At 42.0% G+C, this 19,249-nt stretch overlaps 1 protein-coding gene across 1 annotated transcript; it reads left to right on the forward strand.

Annotated features, from left to right (window-relative positions):
• The first annotated feature begins 5,213 nt into the window (after positions 1–5,213).
• Positions 5,214–17,396, forward strand: LOC310877306 (transmembrane emp24 domain-containing protein 10). Its single transcript, XM_083791121.1, has 5 exons — positions 5,214–5,458; positions 7,358–7,478; positions 7,846–7,919; positions 14,640–14,766; positions 15,843–17,396. Exons 1-5 carry the CDS (start codon positions 5,282–5,284, stop codon positions 15,962–15,964), a joined length of 621 nt encoding a protein of 206 aa, XP_083647247.1. The 5' UTR covers positions 5,214–5,281; the 3' UTR covers positions 15,965–17,396.
• The last annotated feature ends 1,853 nt before the right edge of the window (positions 17,397–19,249 follow it).

A 19,249-nucleotide genomic window follows, 5' to 3' on the forward strand; every position in this document is an offset into this window, starting at 1 on the left:
TTTTTCCTCTGAGACCGTAAGGGCTATACTTACAAGACTTGGAGGAGAGATTCATAATAATTACTAAAATTAATTACCTTAGAAGTATAACGTTCTGCCTCATGGTGGCGCTATAACAGCCAACTTTACCTTTTGGGGTATAACTCTTGAACCGTAGGTCGTAAAATCAAAAATATTTTTTCCCTGGATTCCTTGGGTCATGACGCATCTCCCCATATAGGCCCCGCCCATTTGCGTCTAGATAGATTTCCCGCCATTTTGAATTTTGTTCAAAACACACTTTTTGCTCCTCCTACAGATTCTGTCCAAATCTCACAAAGATCGGTACACATGATCTCCGGACCTATCCGATTAAAACAGCACAGTCAGAATTTAGATCTTCTGTATCGTTCGGCCGTAATCGTCTTCCGAAGTTAGTGGGAGGGGCCTATTTTACAAAACACGCCACAATTCACGCACGGAATGTCCGATCCATCCCAAATCTGAATCACATGTCGAGGGTGGCTTAATCAACGCAGAGCCAAAAGCGATTCCATTTTCGACGGGTGCGATGTAGGCAACCACACTTTGCAATTTCCCAGAATTGCCTCTTTCTAGTTATCCCTAGTTTCCTCGTGTTTCCTGTGTTTTGTTCCTGTACCTGGTTTTTGGTTAATAAACCACCGTGCACTCGACCTGCCTTGTGTTTGCCTCATCCTCTGCCATTGTCCTGCGCTTGGGTCCTACACACCTCTGACTCTGATCGTGACAGGGTTATTTATTGGGACATCGGACTAATGCTAAATGCATAAAAAATAAAAGTGCCAGCACAATATCAGTTGGAGGAGTGTATATAAGGGAAGGGGAAGAATATTTCTTGATTTGAAAACAGAGACCATTTCATGAACATTAAATAATGGCATGATAATCTTGAAAGAAAAGAACAACATCAACATTAGTGTGGGTGTCGGGTGACAGGCTATTCTTAGAGGTGATTTGAAGCAATGAGAGACAACACAAGAGGGATTTCTCTGTGTGGTTTAATGGCCACTTGGCAGCAGCAGGCATCCTCTTCTTTTCTCTCTCCTGGGATCTGAGCAATGTTTCCCTGAAAACTGCCTGGACAGCAGAGCACTGTCACATGTTGGTGGGTAATCCCTTCACTGCTGACAGGAAAAATATATAGCTTTGGGCTTTAAAATATACACTGTACTCCTCACTAACAGACATTGTAACACAAAACATTGTAATCTAGATTTACACCACACATGTTGTGTCATTTAATATTGCATTGCTATATAACATATAGGGTTCTGCATTTATGGGATTGGGATTATAATACTGTAACTGAGTCAAATTCTAGTGTTTGGGAATGGCAAAGAATATTTAGCTCATAATAAATATGTACATATATATTATACTGCATATTGATGCTTATCAGCCCAAGCCATATATAGGCAAGGGTTGATGTAAGTGCAATGATAAATGTGCACTTAAATTTAGTTTATCACATTACATTATACCATATACATAACTCATTCACATAGAAAAAAAAGAAAATTGCAGTTTATCAACACATTAAGTTCATATTATAACATTGATGTTTTCGCCCTGCATGACAAATTAAATGGTATAGAATAGAGTAGACCTACATCACAGTGTGATGTGGGAGAAGAGCTCTCAACGTGTCGCCCTGCGACACGTTGAGAGCTTGTAGATCAGCTATATTTTCAGGGTGTAACCCTGCACTCTTTATCTACTGGAGATGCGACAGGGATTTGCAAAACCAATTAGTTCAATGTTCAAAATGTTTCCCTTCCTGTATATGGCATGGAAAAGAGAGGATCAGGGTTATTTTTTTGTCCTTGTCTTTTTCTTTTTATGCCCACTCTTTCTTCTTTTCATCCCTCTGAAATGTACAATCTGAAGCCATACTGCCCTGTTGCCCCTGTTTAAGTGTGGACTTGATGTCATTATGTAGTCCATCTGAAGAAAGAGAGGCTTATACAGAGACATTGGAGATGGAGCCACTTGGAGGGGGGATGAGGGGGGGAGAGAGGGAAGAGGGGTGAAAGAAAAAATAATCTTTGGAATTGCACTTGTGTCCTATGTGTATATATTTAAATGCTGTCTAGTATACTGTACTGCTTTTTCCAAATAAAACTAATATTATAAAAAAAAAGGAAAAGGAAAAGAGAGGAGGGCGTATTTTCAGGGGCTGAAGCCCCCTTTGATATCTATGTGTGCACGTCCGTCCCTGCATGGGCCAGGGGGGGTCAGACTTCTAGGCGTTCCCCTGGTAAAATACAAATATACCACACTTTCAGGTCATGATACTATATTTGATCCCGTTCAGGAGGAGAGAGAACTCATATACAGGATAAACAAGTGAAATTGGAAGTGATGAAAGGAAACAAAATAATTAAACATAATTGGAAGTGGAACCATATCAAATTGAAGCCGATAAATGGGCTCTGTCTTTCCTGAACCCATCTCAAAATGTACAGTATTGATTGATTGATTGATTGATTGAAATATTTATTAACAGTTTGTAGAATTACAGTACATTTCAAGCACAAACTCAATACAAAGACTGTTAACTGTGAGTGGACGACCCAATTAAGCATTACACTTGTTTACAACAGGGTCAACATTGTTCAATTCATCAAAACATTTAGAGACATACAAATAGACACTTCTATGTAGTTAAAGAACAGAACAGGATTCAGATTTTACAGAGGCCAGTTTCGAATTGCAGCCATCCGTAGGTGCCCTTTGAGAGCGGTTTTGAAGGAGTCAAGGGATTCACATGTCTTAATGACTGTTGGTAGGGCGTTCCACATTTCCATGTATCAATGTACGTCCCTGTAATAAACAAACTCTAGTATATAGAAATGATTACTATCAGAATCATTGTACTGTATATGAAAATGAGAAGAAAAAAACTAAACAAAAAAAAACATTGAGATAATGGTACACAAACTCTCCCAAGGGTTTTCAACTTTTCATCAATCATCACAGCTGCATGTTGTACTGAAACAAAGTAGCCTACTGTAGAAATGACCTGGCCGCAACTTCCCGCAAGTACTTTGTATACGAATTCCGATATTATTAAGTTAACCCAGAAAGAAATCATGAGTTTGGCCTTGTTTGTCTAGGAGTAGGAGTAGGAGTAGGAGTAGGAGTAGGACCTGCTCATTTGTGGTGTCGGTAGCAAGAGAGCATGAGAAAACTCAAGGTGGCGTATAATGTTAGTATGAGGCTGCTGCTAGGAGCTCCAGTGGTAAATGGTAAATGGTGCATTTATATAGCGCCTTTATCCAAGGCGCTTTACAGAGATTGTGCATTACATTCACCCATTCACACACACATTCATACACCGATGGCAGCGGAAACCATGCAAGGCACCAACTAGCACATCGGGAGCAATTATAGGGGTTCAGTGTCTTGCTCAAGGACACTTCGACAGTAACTCTGGGGGAGCCCGGGTTCGAACTGGCAACCTTGCGGTTGCCATCCAGGCACTCTACCCCTGAGCCACCGCCAGTGCTAGCCATAGCCTATGTTTGTAAGTGTCGGGGTTCCAACTTGCCCTGAAGTTTTAAGAAAGTTGATGTATACATTTATGTGCAGTCAGATAATGACATTAATTACTGCTGTGACTAACCCTGTATACAGATTCTCTTCCAAATTGTGGAAGCACTATGCAATCTTCGTTCCTATACTCTCACCTATGGTCTCATGAAGTGTGTGAGTTTTCTTCGACAGGTGGGTGGCATCTCCCTTAGAGATAGGGTGAGAAGTTCAGTCACACGAGAGAGAGACTCGGAGTAGAGTGGTTCGGGTATCTGGTTAGGATGCCTCACGGGCGTCTCCCTAGGGAGGTCCTCGATGCACGTCCCACTGGGAGGAGACCCCCGGGGCAGACCAAGGCGCAGTTGGAGGAAACACATCGACTCACTGGCCTTGGAACGTCTCGGGATCCCCCAGGAGGAAGTCACTATAATGTTGCTCTGGAGAACACTATCTGGAACACTCTGGGGGAGCTGTTGCCCCCGCGACTACGGATAAGCGGTTGAAGATGGATGGAAGCACTGGCGGACTTGTCTGCATGTTAGACATTGAAAAACTGTATTTTTATTTTATTGTACTGTACTTCGTGTGATTTGTACTGTTTTATATGTATCTCCCTGGGTCTGAAATAAAGCACTGATTGATATAGGACCAGTTACAAATTGCAGGTGCTCTTTTAAGGTGGTCTTGAAGGAGGGTATTAAAGGACTTTAAAGGAGCTACACTTTTTTATGTCTGTTGGAAGGGCATCGTTATTTTACATGGCAAAAAAAAACACATCAAACAAGTTTTTTGTGAGCTTTTTTGTGAGCTTTTTGTGAGCTCAGGCTGTACTTTTTGTACCTTTCCAAATTCCAAATAAAGTGCACTGAAACAGCACTGCGTGTGATAATGAATGATAATGAATTTATTTATATAGCACATTTCTAGACAAAGTCTCAAAGTGCTTTACATCGTCGAGCAAAAGAAAACAAAAGGTCAATCCATGCAATAGAAGGCATAACAATACAAAGCATACATGATAAATAATACAAAAATGACAACTTAAGAAAGGCTTTGACATAAAGGTGGGTTTACAGCAGTGGTTCCCAAAGTGGGGTCTTTGGGACCCCCAGGGGTACCTGAGGGAGTTCCAGGGGGTCCCCAGCTAAATCATAGTTTGGAACCAAATGGGGACCCTTATGGGTCTGTAACTCTGAGAGTGTACACATTTGTACACTCTGAGAGTTAGATTAGCATTGATTTTACAATATAATTTGGGGGTCTCAGAGATAGAAATGTCATTGAATGGGGATCCGTAGCCTATTGCATGTCAAACTGGGGGTCCTTGAAATTAAACGGGTTGAGAATCACAGCTGCTAGAGACTAAACTTCTTCTCTCATGGGGGTCCTTGGCATATATGTTCTTCAAATGGGGGTCCGCGGGCTAATTAGTGCCAATTTGGGGGTCCTTGACATGAAAAAGTTTGGGAACCACACTGGTTTACAGGAGAGATTTAAACGTGGATGCTGATTTTGCACATCTTGTGTGATGCATCCTCCGTGCCAGCGTTGGCGCTAGACTACACACGACCACACACACGGCAGCCTCTCTCCGGAGGTAGGACTGTTGCTTTGCTGGCTAGCCCGGGTTGGCTGCTTGCCTGCTTCCTTGCTCGGTTGGTTGGTTGGTTCGGTTGGTTGGTTGGTTGGGGAAGGCAGCAGCTAGCTAGCAGCAGCAGCAGCAGCCATGGCTCGACTCGCCGCACTACTGCTGTTACCGGTTCTGATCGAATCGGTGTTCTCCATCTCCTTCTTTCTGCCGGTCAACTCGAGGAAGTGCTTACGGGAAGAGATCCACAAGGACGTGCTGGTCACGGGGGAGTACGAGATCAGCGAGCAGTCCAACACCAAGACCAACCTGAAGGTGAGCAACCAACCACAGAGAAAAAGCTCAGGTATAGCCTCTATCTCTCTCTCTCTCTCTCTGACTATGCCCCGTCGTACGACCGGGCGGCGCGCGCCGGGAAATAGCAGATCTACAAGCTCACAACGCGTCGCGACCGCGACGCGTTGTGAGCTTGTAGATCTGCTATTTCCCGGCCGCCGTACGAGGAAGCACAAACCCGGGAGCTGCTTTACTGAGAGAGAGAGAGAGAGACAAGGCCCCGCAGCTAGCTAGGGGGGAAATGATAGCTCCAGGTCTCAATGTGGTGTCTCTCTGTTTACAAAATATTGGTTTTTTTTTGGGTAACGGTAACGGTGGAAAGTCAAACAACGCATTGATTTCAAGGATTTGTGACGTTAATTCGGCCTTAAATCTCGAGCCCCGCCGGGCATAAAACAATGGAAGCACTTGACAGCTGTTGTGTTGTCCTGTTAGCCTGCATGCTAAGCTAAGCTAACTATAGGAAACTGAACCGGTGCAGGGCCCATGATGATGAATGATGATGAATGGCATCTTCCCTGTGCCGGCTATAGTGTAGCATCTGCTGCTACGCCGGAGGTTGATTTCTCCGATATTTTAGATTATTTTATAATATATATATATATATATATATATACCTTAGTAACATTGACACACGTGCTTTATCTGTGCGTGTGTGATGTTTCCAACACAGACCATCCTATTCAAGGCACTATAGTAGTCTTTTTTGATTGATTGATTGAAATATTTATTAACAGTTTGCAGAACTTACAGTACATTTCAAGCACAAACTCAATACAAAGACTGTTAACTGTGAGTGGACGACCCAATTAAGCATTACACTTGTTTACAAGAGGGTCCACATTGTTCAATTCATCAAAAGTCCATGCTGATCCCTCCTAGATGTTGTTACACGTCAGTCTTAACAAGTGCAGCCAGAAGTTAGCACAATTAGCACATTAGCATGAGCCACCACCACTGATGAATCGATGCCTGGTGCTCGCTGCCCATCATCACCCTATATAATAAATATATTAAGTCCACGTTGCATTTTTGTGCGTTGCTTTTTGATGAATTGAACAAGGTGGACCCTATTGTAAACAAGTGTAATAAATGCTTTTATGGAGTCGTCCACCACTCACAGTTAATTTTTTGTATTGTATTGAGTAAGTTGTGCTTGAAATCTACTGTTAATGTTAATACATACTTCAATCAAGCAAGCATTTTAATAGGCAAATGCACGTGAGTACCGGTACTTGTGTTTCACTTTTTTTTATTTGTTTTATTTATTTTTTATTACTTTATTAACGGCTTTCAGAAAAAGGCAACGGAAAGTAGCCTACAGTTCAATTAATCCAAGGTCTGCTAAGAGGATTTAGAAACGTAAGAAAAGGGTCCTTCATGTTCAATTCATAGGAGAAGGCATGGTCAGTAGCAGATGTTTGTAGAGCTGATGATACACACAGGGTGGTTGTTCTCATTTATGTATCTGGAAATCAGCTCACTGTAGCCTACATGCTTGATTCAACAAATAAATTAACCTGAACCTGAAACTGATTTTCATTCCATTTCGACCTGAGGACGATTCTACAAATGTCTTCTAAATCCTGGCGGTTTTCTGAAAAACCCTCTGTTTCTATGTCAGTGGTTCTCAAATTATTTCATGTCAAGGACCCCAGAAACGTTATGAAATTGGCTGCCGACCCCCCATCTGAAAATGTTGTTCCAGGGACTCTCCAGAAGCAAAGTTTCGAATTAAAAAGTTTGCTCTGAAGTCTGAAAGAATATATATTCAAAGATTTGCACCGGTTAAAACACCAAAAGGGCCTAATGATGTTTAGAATACACGTTTTAATATGATGCCTCCTGACATTATCGTCGATGTCCTCTACGTTACAGATCACAGATTCCTCGAGCCACACGCTTTACTCAAAGGAAGATGCAACAAAAGGGAAGTTTGCTTTCACCACAGAGGACTACGACATGTTCGAGGTGTGCTTTGAGAGCAAATCGCCTATGGGTAAGTAGTACAAAGAACACTGCCTGAATCAGGAAGCTCGCGATAAGAAAACTGTCAATTCTTTGTTTTGAGTCACTATTTTAAAACGTATCCTCATCATCATGCACCTTTATGCGCCTATCTGATTATCAAAAGGTGAGCAGGCTTGTTGTCACATGGTGTCCACAGTGTCCAGACACAATCCAGACAGTTTTAACTCCATTTAAAAAATGGTTGCAAAATGTACAAACGCGTTCACTTATCGTGAAGTGAATGATAATTTAAGTGGGATGAATTTGAGGTATACATATTATTATGTTCTATGATTCTCGGTTTCTGTTAACATTGCCTCTCATAACGGTGAGTGAATGTGTTTGTTGTCGACCAGGAACCGGGAGGGTCCCCGACCAGCTGGTCAACCTGGACATGAAGCATGGCGTGGAGGCCAAAAACTATGAAGAAGTGAGTAGAACTTGTAGAGGGAGACCATTTACGACTTTCCCATCACCTCTGTTGAGTGTTTGCTTTAATTTGTGCATTATTAGGTAGGTGTCTGAGCGAGTAGCGGAACAAGATAATACCGGGGGGGGGGGGGCACGATCAGGCACCCCGCCCGAACCTAGCCCGAACCCTCCCATCTACCCCCCCCCCCCCCCCAAAAAAAACCTCCCCGAAGCCCCTGCAAGCCAGTGATAGGCCGATTTCCGGTTACGTCATCCCAAAGGCGTCGTCCTCGTCGCTCTGTCCGAGGGAAACAAACTTGTCTTAAAAGTGATCAAAATACATCGATTTAAACATGTAAAACAAAAGGTGCGTTTAGCGGGTTTAGCAGGGAAAGACAATGGGGGGGGGGGGAGACTTGTTTGGCGTGTTCCGCAGAGAAACTGTTTTAAGAGTTCAGCACCATGTAGGCTACAGTGCACAGTGGACCCACTTCAACTAATGAACAGTCTTAGCAGGCAGTGATAGTACTCTACTGTAGCCTACCTGTTTTTGTTGGGCAGCTGTTGTGTTGATGATGATTTTAACAGCGTGAGACTTACACAATTAACTACTCACCTAATGCAGCCACCACAGAGGTTCTGTGTCTAACGTTCTTCCAGTGTGTAATAGTTGAGGTCAAAGATTCATGGTTTTCATATTGTAAATATATGAATTTTGGCTAAAATCCACCACCACTTCTTGTTTACTAATCTTTAGACTACAGCCGGCATCATGACCACTGTCATGGCAGTTGGCTACAACTGAAACAGACTTCCTCTTCAAAATAAGAGCCACTTGTAATGTCAAGCCACTTGTCAACCCTATTTCTTAACTTACAGGATGTAGATCAGGGGTGCCCACACTTTTTTGACTTGAGAGCTACTTTCACAATGACCAGCTCAACAAGATCTGCTCACCCAAAAAAGTATTATCCCATTGCTGAAAACAGCAGCACTGGCGTTACATACTATAAGACAAACACAGTTGGAATGGGAAACAGAGAGAGGAAAATGGAATTCGTAGTTATTTGTATATGACTTTGCATTTGTATTGCATTTGTATTGTGTGTTTGAGCTGAAAGGCTCTTTTAATCAATCAGTCACCTTAATTCAAGTAGTTTTTTTAATGATCTATATTTTGGGCCATGTCATGTGGTCTATACCTGCAAAGCCTTTGTGATCTACTGGTATGTCGCGATCTTCCTTCTGGGCATGCACCCCTGATGTAGATAGACATTTGTAGAACCCTGTATAGATCCGCTAGTGTCTCGTACGACGGGGCATAAATGCGTCGTAGAGGCTATACCACCTGAGCTTGCCTCGCAAAGTGTGACCAAGTAAAGGTCTGTGTCGTGACTGTGCAACGCTGTGTGATGGTGATCATCTGACAGGCTCCTGGACCCCTGGAGTCACTGGCTGGGGAGCAGCCAGATGAACTGCCCAGCACGTTTAACAACATAGAGCGATGTGCATCTGTGTAACGTTACTGTTTATTTACTGACATCAAACATCTTAAGAAGAGAGAGAACATATGTTTCTTTACCCCCTCTCTCTCTCTCGGGGTCCAAAGGGATACTTCCACATGTCCTCTAATCAAGTTCTTGTAAACATTTGACGACTACTTTGACATGAGGGCAAGGTGGGGCCTTTGTGTTATTTGTGGAGTCCTCTGAATACTTGGGGAAAAAAGGAAAAGGCCGCACAGCTTGTAGTCGCGATGCAAGAAACTTGCTTCTTGCATCGTGACTACGAGCTGTGCGGCCTCTTTTCCTTTTTTTTTAAAAGTTTTTATCTCCTGCGGTCAGCAGCACCTCCCCACTACTGGTGTTCGCTTCTACCTCTTTGTTTGTTCTGTGGTCCTCTAAAGTACAACATAATGCTTAAAACACAAAATGGGGTTCCCGCCCAGAATGGGGTAAATTAATAATTGCCTAAAATAAAAAAACATATTGTATTGTATGTGCATTTGTGGTGACGGAGCACCTTCTAGATTTGCAGGAGCACAGCAGGCAGGTACCAAGAAGGTAGCTTGCATTCGTTTTTATAAAGTATAATTTAATTATTAGAATGTTGATCTGTGTAGAGAGAAATCGCAACCGTCTGAATTACCCCTCGCTGTGTTACCCTTGGTGGCCTTGACATGGTTCTTGTTCACCATGTTTACAGCAAAATACTTTACATTGCTTTACAACACATATTGATGTAGTTGCAGTCATAGATCACATGGGCATGCCAGGCGCTTGCCCACATCGTGGAATTTGTAGGAACTAGGACAGGGGTCGGCAAACCCAAGATATTGAAAGATCCATTTTCGACCAAAAATAAATTCAAAATCTATCTGGAGCCGCAAAGAAAATGTATGCATTATAATGCTTTATTGTCTCCCGGGTTGCAACGAAACGATAGCAGCAGTGGTGGAGATCCACTTTTTAACCCATTCTGAACGGGGAACCCATTTTGGTGTTAGCATCATGTTATGCTTTAGCTATTGAAAAATAGCAGATCTACAAGCTCATAGCGCGCCACCGAGTGGCGCGCTACGAGCTTGTAGGTCTGCTATTTTTTGAAAAATCGAAGAGCGACTGACATTTTTCTGATCTGATCTCAGGTCAGAATGGGTTAAAAGATTGTTTGCTCTCTTACTCTCTCATTCCCAGCTGGGTGGTCAGCTTGCAAACTTAGCATGCTGTCCCTCGAAATGTCTTTCAACGTTACTTTTTTGTTTTGTTTGATGGCTTCTCACTGCAGATTAAACATACAGGCAGTCCATCTGCATTGGCTGTGAAGGCAAAAAGCCTCTGTCCACGAACTGTTAAATCCTCTGTTTTTCGTCGGCTATCTTTATTTGTCTCCCTGTAGAAGCCGTAGTAGCGTACAATTTACAATTTAGGCATTTAGCAGACGCTCTTAATCCAGAGCGACTTACATTAAGCAAGAACAAAAAGCATGGGAATACATCACATAAAAACATTTATCAAGAAACATGCGTAAGCTAAGAAAGTAACAGTGGAATATCTATATAATGAAGCTATACATATAAACTATACATCTATACTACTATGCTATACATATGTAGCAGGCAGCATCCTCACACACGCCCACCGGTTTGTTTATAATAGACACCTGGCTGGCACGGCGCCAAGTGTGTCGCATTATGCTATGACGCAGATTTTAGTTGACATATGTGTTGAAAAAACTAAATATTTAACACATTTCTACAAAATTGGAAAACTTAAGAATGTTTGTCACGTTTGGCCTCCTACAGAAACCATAAATGTGACCCCTGAACAGCCTAAACGGACAGAGGGGGAAGTTTCTATGTCTTATTGAGCGATTAGATTTATTCTATAGAGATGGATGCATTTTGAGAAATAATTTAAATAAAGCAGAGTAGGCAACCTTTAGGTCTGTGTGTCGTAAATGTGGTGATACTGCATTTCTTATCGATTCCTCCTGACTCTTTTATAGATTGCATTTAGGCCTGACGTCAAAATAACAAAAAAGATTTGTGCCGCATTTTCAAGATTTTTCAAAAATAGCAGACCTACAAGCTCCACATAGCACTCGGTGGTGCGCTATGAGCTTGTAGATCTGCTATTTTTGAAAGTATAACATAATGCTTAGTTAAAACACCAAAAGGGGTTCTCGTCCAGAATGGGTTTTAACAGAGTGACCCTGACTACCGGTGCATGAAAGGGTATACAACCATAACTTAGAAGGTTTTTAAATTGACGTTAAGTACCAGTAAAAACGCCTGAGGGCGAGATGCGACCTCGCCCCAAAGGCAGAGGTCGCATGCTCTCATCCGCCTCGTTGACACTGACGGCAGACTGCTGGGCTAGCGCGTGGTGGGGGTCAGATCAACATGGAATTAATTCTGTACTAGTGGCCATATAAGGAGCATGTCTTGAGTGTACAGGGTTTGATGATGAGGTCAGATCAATATAGAGTATAATATGGAGATCTAAGGGTGGTAGCGGCCAGCGGGGACATTCTCTTGAGTGTACAGGGTTTGATGAGGGCCCAGGTAGGGCCGGGCCTGTTGAGAACTCTAGGTTCTGACATACAGTTTATCCATATATGGAGATCTAAGGGTTTGAGGTCAGATGTAGAGTTGCTGGCCAATATAGATGACATCAGCCTACAGATGACATCATTATGATATTAATGATAAGGAGGATGATGTTAAACGGAGTATGGTGCATGTGATTTGACACACTAAGCTCATTCATATACTTTTAAAAAAGGGCAACCGTTGTTTGAATAGAGGAGACATTGATCGTATTTTGGCAACCCATGAATTATATTCCTAAATACTAGAGATTATGCTTTTATTGGACACTTGGTGGCACTGATTTTATATTAGTAGTAGCAGTTCTCGGTAGTAGCAGTAGTAGAGTTTACTTCATTTATCTATGCTTTGTAATATGAAATTGAATATGTAGTTTTTGTACACCTGTAACTCAAATAATGGTTTAATAAGACTATTATTAAAGTCTCTCAATAACAGGTCTGCTCATAATATGTGCTTAAAATAGAAGCTAGTTTAGTTTTTCCACCTACCCAGTATTTACAAGTTGTGCTGAAAGCACAAGGATATCATTAGTAACCAGTATTATATCCAGTATTTAAGTTATTTACTTTTCTCATAACCTTTTCTCTTGTCCGCCTGTACTAGTGATGAAACAGTTGCAGATCTGTTATGTTATGGTATTCTAAATTTGAATTGGAGAAAATAATGACTAGATCACTCAAATCTAACAACAACAAAACAAAACCTATTGGAACCTGTAAAGATATTCAATTGTGTTTTTTCATTTATGTGATTTTTAAACGGTTTCCTACTGTCTGTCAATGTTATTTACAGTATTACAGTTTTAATACTAAAAGCATAGATGCTAGTATTATCGATACATTTTCAGTGCTCAAGGTTACAGAGTCCATTTTGAGAACATACTTCTTATGACTACTTGAAACATTAGATATATATTAGAGATAGAATACATTTTATAATGAGTATACAGTAAGATCCTCTGTGTTAATTAATTAATCCATTTATAACTCCGAGCATGTACAATTGTAGCCATTCCGTACGTACACTCTTGAGTCAAATGAACACTGGGGGATTTTACCGTGTAGAAAAAAAGACAAAAAATAAAAAGCTATCAGCTGAGAATCACCCTCCACCCACCCACGCACCTGCACGCACGTATTGCACGCACACTGCAGTGCACAGAAAAATGCTCCCCCGTGCTGCTGTGTATATCTGTCTGTGTGGGCAGAGAGACTTCGGAGGACAATCGAGTGGTGGGCATGACTCGCCTGTCTATTGGTGGCAAATAAATACGTCTGTGAATGAGCGTCTTCGTACGTGTCGGCATACGCAATCGTGCTGTAAACGACGTAGCAGGATATGAGAGAGAAAACCACTTCCAACCTGGAGGTGTCTCTATTTTGAGCCTGTAGATAGATGGCCAATCTACAGTACAGTCAGCCTGTAGATGTCCAATCTACAGTACAGTCAGCCTGTAGATGGCCAATCTACAGTACAGTCAGCCTGTAGATGTCCAATCTACAGTACAGTCAGCCTGTAGATGGCCAATCTATCATCTGTATAGCCAATGCTATGTATACAGATGCTCTGCATATAGGTGGGTCATTGTTACTGTTTGAACAGAACAATTCATTTTACCAAGACAAACACAAACTACTGTTTATTGATTCTGGCCGTGTTTGTTGGGCCTCATGCATGGAGGATGTGATATTATTATGTGTGATATAATGAAGGTGAATTCTCTGGTGTAGATTAGTTAAAAAAAAGTTGATATAGCATCAAGCTTGTCCATGTGTAATGCTGCTGCCCAGTGCAAGAGAGACACCTACTGGACAAAGAGAGTCATGGCAGCCAACAAGGGAGTTTCCTTGTTGCAATGTTTCCTTGCAATGTTCCCTCAAATGACATTCTATAGAACAGGGAGGAGGATACATTAGAAGTGATACAAATAGCTAAAAGAAGGTACATTAAAAGTGTGACAAACACTTATACATATACATATTATAATTACCACACAATTACCGGTATGTGCTTTATAGGGATGCACAAACCTGACTTGAATTTTCAACGACTCTTTATTAGATTATTATCTTTAGCAGCCGACACTGCTACAAATTAGGAATTAAGAGTTGTTTGTTTTGTGTCCGTACAGATTGTTTTGTATGTTTGTGTCCGTACAGATTGCCACGGTGTTTGTTTTGTGTCCGTACAGATTGCCAAGGTGTGTGTTTGTGTCCGTACAGATTGCCAAGGTGTGTGTTTGTGTCCGTACAGATTGCCAAGGTGTGTGTTTGTGTCCGTACAGATTGCCACGGTGTGTGTTTGTGTCTGTACAGATTGCCAAGGTGTGTGTTTGTGTCCGTACAGATTGCCAAGGTGTGTGTTTGTGTCCGTACAGATTGCTAAGGTGTGTGTTTGTGTCTGTACAGATTGCCAAGGTGTGTGTTTGTGTCTGTACAGATTGCCAAGGTGTGCGTTTGTGTCTGTACAGATTGCCAAGGTGTGTGTTTGTGTCTGTACAGATTGCCAAGGTGTGTGTTTGTGTCCGTACAGATTGCCAAGGTGTGTGTTTGTGTCCGTACAGATTGCCAAGGTGTGTGTTTGTGTCCGTACAGATTGCCAAGTTGTGCGTTTGTGTCCGTACAGATTGCCAAGGTGGAAAAGCTGAAGCCTCTGGAGGTGGAGCTGAGGCGGTTGGAGGACTTATCGGAGTCCATCGTCAATGACTTTGCTTACATGAAGAAGAGGGAAGAAGAGATGCGAGATACCAATGGTATGAAAACAATGCAATACAATGAGCTAACATTTTTAACTCAACTCTTTGAATATATTCATTCAGAGCGAACGTCTTTAACTCAACTCTTTGAATATATTCATTCTGAGCGAACGTTTTTAACTCAACTCTTTGAATATATTCATTCTGAGCAAACGTTTTTAACTCAAATCTTTGAATATATATTCTTTCAGAGCGAACGTTTTTAACTCAAATCTTTGAATATATATTCTTTCAGAGCGAACGTTTTTAACTCAAATCTTTGAATATATTCTTTCAGAGCGAAAGTTTTTAACTCAAATCTTTGAATATATTATTTCAGAGCGAATGTTTTTAACTAAAATCTTTGAATATATTCTTTCAAAGCGAACGTTTTTAACTAAAATCTTTGCTTCTGAGGGGTTCCTGGAACAACATATTTTCAGATGGGGGGGGGGGGGGGGGGGTTGGTGGCCAAATACATGGGTTCCTTTGACATGAAATACTTTGAGAACCACTGAGATAGAAAAACTTTTCAGAAGATGTTTTGCCTCAGGTCTAAATGGGTTAATCTGCTGCCTGTAATAAGGCTCTAATAAGGCTTAACCCATTTTTGGGGCATTATGATATGCTTTAGCTATTGAGAAATAGCAGACCTACAAGCTCGTGGCGCGCCACTCGGTGGTGCGCTATGAGCTTGTAGATCTGCTATTTTTGAAAAATCGAAGAACGACTGACACAGAAACATAGATTTTTCAGAAAACTGTCAGGATGTAGAAGACAATTTTAGAATCTGATCTCAGGTCAAAATGGGTTAACCCATTCTGGGCGGGAACCCATTTTGGCGTTAGCACTATGTTATGCTTTAGCTATTGAAAAATAGCAGATCTACAAGCTCGTAGCGCGCCACCGAGTGGCGCGCTACGAGCTTGTAGGTCTGCTATTTTTTTTAAATCGAAGAGCGACTGACATTTCTAGAATCTGATCTCAGGTCAGAATGGGTTAATCAGACCAGTGTGTGTCCAGTGGAAACCTCGTATGAATCTGATCTCAGGTCAGAATGGGTTAATAACGTTCTATTCTACTCCCCATCCCAGAGTCCACCAACACGCGTGTGCTGTACTTCAGCATCTTCTCCATGTGTTGTCTCATCGGCCTGGCCACCTGGCAGGTGTTCTATCTGCGGCGCTTCTTCAAGGCCAAGAAGCTGATCGAGTAGAGAGAGCGGGGCCACCAGGCCTCCTACCTCAGGGGCAACAAGGAATGCTGCCTGCCAAGTCAGTCAAAACACATCCCCAAACACATCCACCCTCCTTGGACTAAAGCTTCAGCAGAAAACAACAGCAAAAAGCAGGGCTTTGAGGGGCTCAGACTCTAGTTTTCAGGGCTGTGCAAGAGAGAGAGAGAAAAGAGTATGAAGGTTGTCTTCTGGAACGTGATAACACCTGCTTATTTAGTAGACGGAAACGTGAAAAGCGCTGTAGAAAGAAATGCGAATACATGAGGAACTGTTGAGGCATGGGCATCTTAGCTGCAGAAGTGTGATGTGTCTGTTTGTTTTTACCCCATGTTACCTCACGTTTCTGTCTCACTGAATAAGAACCTGTTGCTTCTATCAATTGAACGGTCGGTTACGTGCGTTTGATTTTTTTTTAGCTCGGTTTGAATGGACGTGCCATGAGAGAATGTATATTGCCCTTCTATTGTTGTACAAAATCTTTTGCCAGGCCAAGCAAACTAGATCCTTTTGGTGCCCTTTTTAATCAAGTGAAGGCTTATTTTGAATAGCGAGGTGGATTGTTACTTTGAAGAGGATATTGGCTCCCACTGACTTTTTTGTTATTGTCACCTAATTTGCATTCTGTTAGCTAAATTTGTCCTTAGTTTTGTTTTCATATTGTAAATGCTACGTATTTGCTTTTCACAGGTATTGGCGGGTTTGTAAGTTATCAGAGATATCCTCTTAGTTTAAAAAAAAAAGTAGGTCAATTCTATTGCAACTAACTATTGCACGGTCAGATTTTATTTTCAAAGATGAAAATAAATAAGTGTCATTTTGCAACACCAATATTAACACAAAACCTCAAATGTTTGGCTAAAAAAAATAAAATGCTCCCTATTTTAGGGAGGGAAAAATAACTTGCTGCACCATCTGTATAGCTATCGGTTATTTCCAAATATACAGTTCAGTTTTATAAGACTTCATTCAGGCTGTTAAATTAATATAATTTTCCCTTGCCAGGTTGGAATAATCTGTGGCTTTTAAGGGATGTGTAAAGTATCCTAATGTTTGGTACAATGTGTTCTGTTAAGTAGAGCACTTTACTGTACATACATTGACGGGTGATGCTTTATCACTTGGTCCTGGTTATCAATTCTAAATTACCATACTTGCTGATCCATCCAGTGTTGTTTTTCTTTTTTTCTTTTCTTTTTTAATTAATTATAAGGCTTGGGTATTGGCGAGCATATGGGTGGTTGCACATATTGCAGATTGTTTTTCACAGGGTTTAATTAAGACATCTGTCATGGGTACATTTTTAACAGTGAACATGCGCGTTGTGCGCAATCAATGATTTTTATGTTGATTGATACATTTTGTAAAGGTTTATGTTGGGCTTTTATTCAATAAAATATTGGATGGATTTACATTGGCGATGTCAAATATTTTCCTTTGTCCCGAACTTGGAGCCACTACTAATGCTGACAATTCTGGTATTGTGTAAGACATTTAAAACATTTTTTTTAAACGTGTTCAATAAATGGTATTCACTGCATTGGGATGGCTGTATCGTATAGGCTTGAAATGGCTAGTGATTGTGACGTCATCGTGGCCTGCATCGGTTTTATTGGAGGAAGGTAAGAACAATTTGGAAAGAAAGATTGCTGCGTCTGAACTCTGAAAATTGATTCGTCACCCTGAAATTGAAGTAAGTTTAAGTTGCTTTGAATTGCACCCGTTTTGATTTGAAAAGTGCACAGCACATTGCAGTGCACTGTAGTACTCCAACCAGACAGTGGCCTTGTGGTTAGAGTGTCCTCCCTGAAACTGGGAGGTTGAGTCATACCAAAGACTGTAAAAATGGGACCCAATAGAGCACCGAAGTCCTGACGTAACTCGCTCATCCCTTCGATTCCCCTGGTTCGCGGAAGTCATTTCTCTATGGAGAATAACATGGGGTGATCTTAATATCGTCTACTATAAGCGTTGTGGTCCAAAAATAAACAAGCTGTCTCTGCGTTATTGTCAGGGAGGTGTCTGTATCGTTTGCAACAGTCAGTCACTCATATATGATACAGTCTGCTTCTAGCGAAAATCTAACTAATTCAGCAGCAGTAACATTAGCGTTTTCTCTCAGTCAGTTGATTCTTCATATCCATATGAGTGAAGCGGCCGGGGTGACATGTTTATTTTTCAAACACAGTTGTTATATGAGGCGATCTCAAATCGCCTCAATGGGGATTTCAATGCAACTAAACAAATACATGAACCTGGGGACTGACGCCCTCTACTGAAAGTGACGTCAGACTTCGGTGCTCTATGCCTCCCTGCTTGGCACTCGGCATCAATGGGTTGGATTGGCGGGGGGTCAAATAAACGAATGATTCCTGAGTGTGTCGCACGCTGCGTCTCACTGCCCCAAGAGAGAGAGATGGGTCAAATGCGGAGAACAAATTTCACTGCGGCGGCAACGTGTGTGACTAATCGTACGACTTTGAATTTTAACCCATTCTGACCGGGCACCCATTTTGGTGTTGGCATCATGTCGTGCTTTAGCTATTGAAAAATATTTGAAAAATCGAAGACACTTTTAGAATCTGATCTCAGGTCAGAATGGGTTAATAATGAAACTGTCAGGATGTAAGTAATAGACATTTTTAGAATCTGATCTCAGGTCAGAATGGGTTAAACACTGTTCAGTTATAGTGTGTCTATCCTGCGGTTGGTTACCCTGAGATGGTTAGCCATATTCCTCTTACTCTTCTCCACATTTACTGTGGCGTTCTGGTAGCTGCAGACAGAGGCCTCCCTCCCACAGCAGATACAGGACATGGTTACTGTGGCGTTCTGGTAGCTGCAGACAGAGGCCTCCCTCCCACAGCGGATACAGGACATGGTTACTGTGGCGTTCTGGTAGCTGCAGACAGAGGCCTCCCTCCCACAGCAGATACAGGACATGGTTACTGTGGCGTTCTGGTAGCTGCAGACAGAGGCCTCCCTCCCACAGCAGATACAGGACATGGTTACTGTGGCGTTCTGGTAGCTGCAGACAGAGGCCTCCCTCCCACAGCGGATACAGGACATGGTTACTGTGGCGTTCTGGTAGCTGCAGACAGAGGCCTCCCTCCCACAGCAGATACAGGACATGGTTACAGTGGCGTTCTGGTAGCTGCAGACAGAGGCCTCCCTCCCACAGCGGATACAGGACATGGTTACTGTGGCGTTCTGGTAGCTGCAGACAGAGGCCTCCCTCCCACAGCAGATACAGGACATGGTTACTGT

Source organism: Protomyctophum parallelum (genome assembly GCF_964188405.1).
Source record: "Protomyctophum parallelum genome assembly, chromosome: 19".
Taxonomy (NCBI): Eukaryota; Metazoa; Chordata; class Actinopteri; order Myctophiformes; family Myctophidae; genus Protomyctophum; species Protomyctophum parallelum.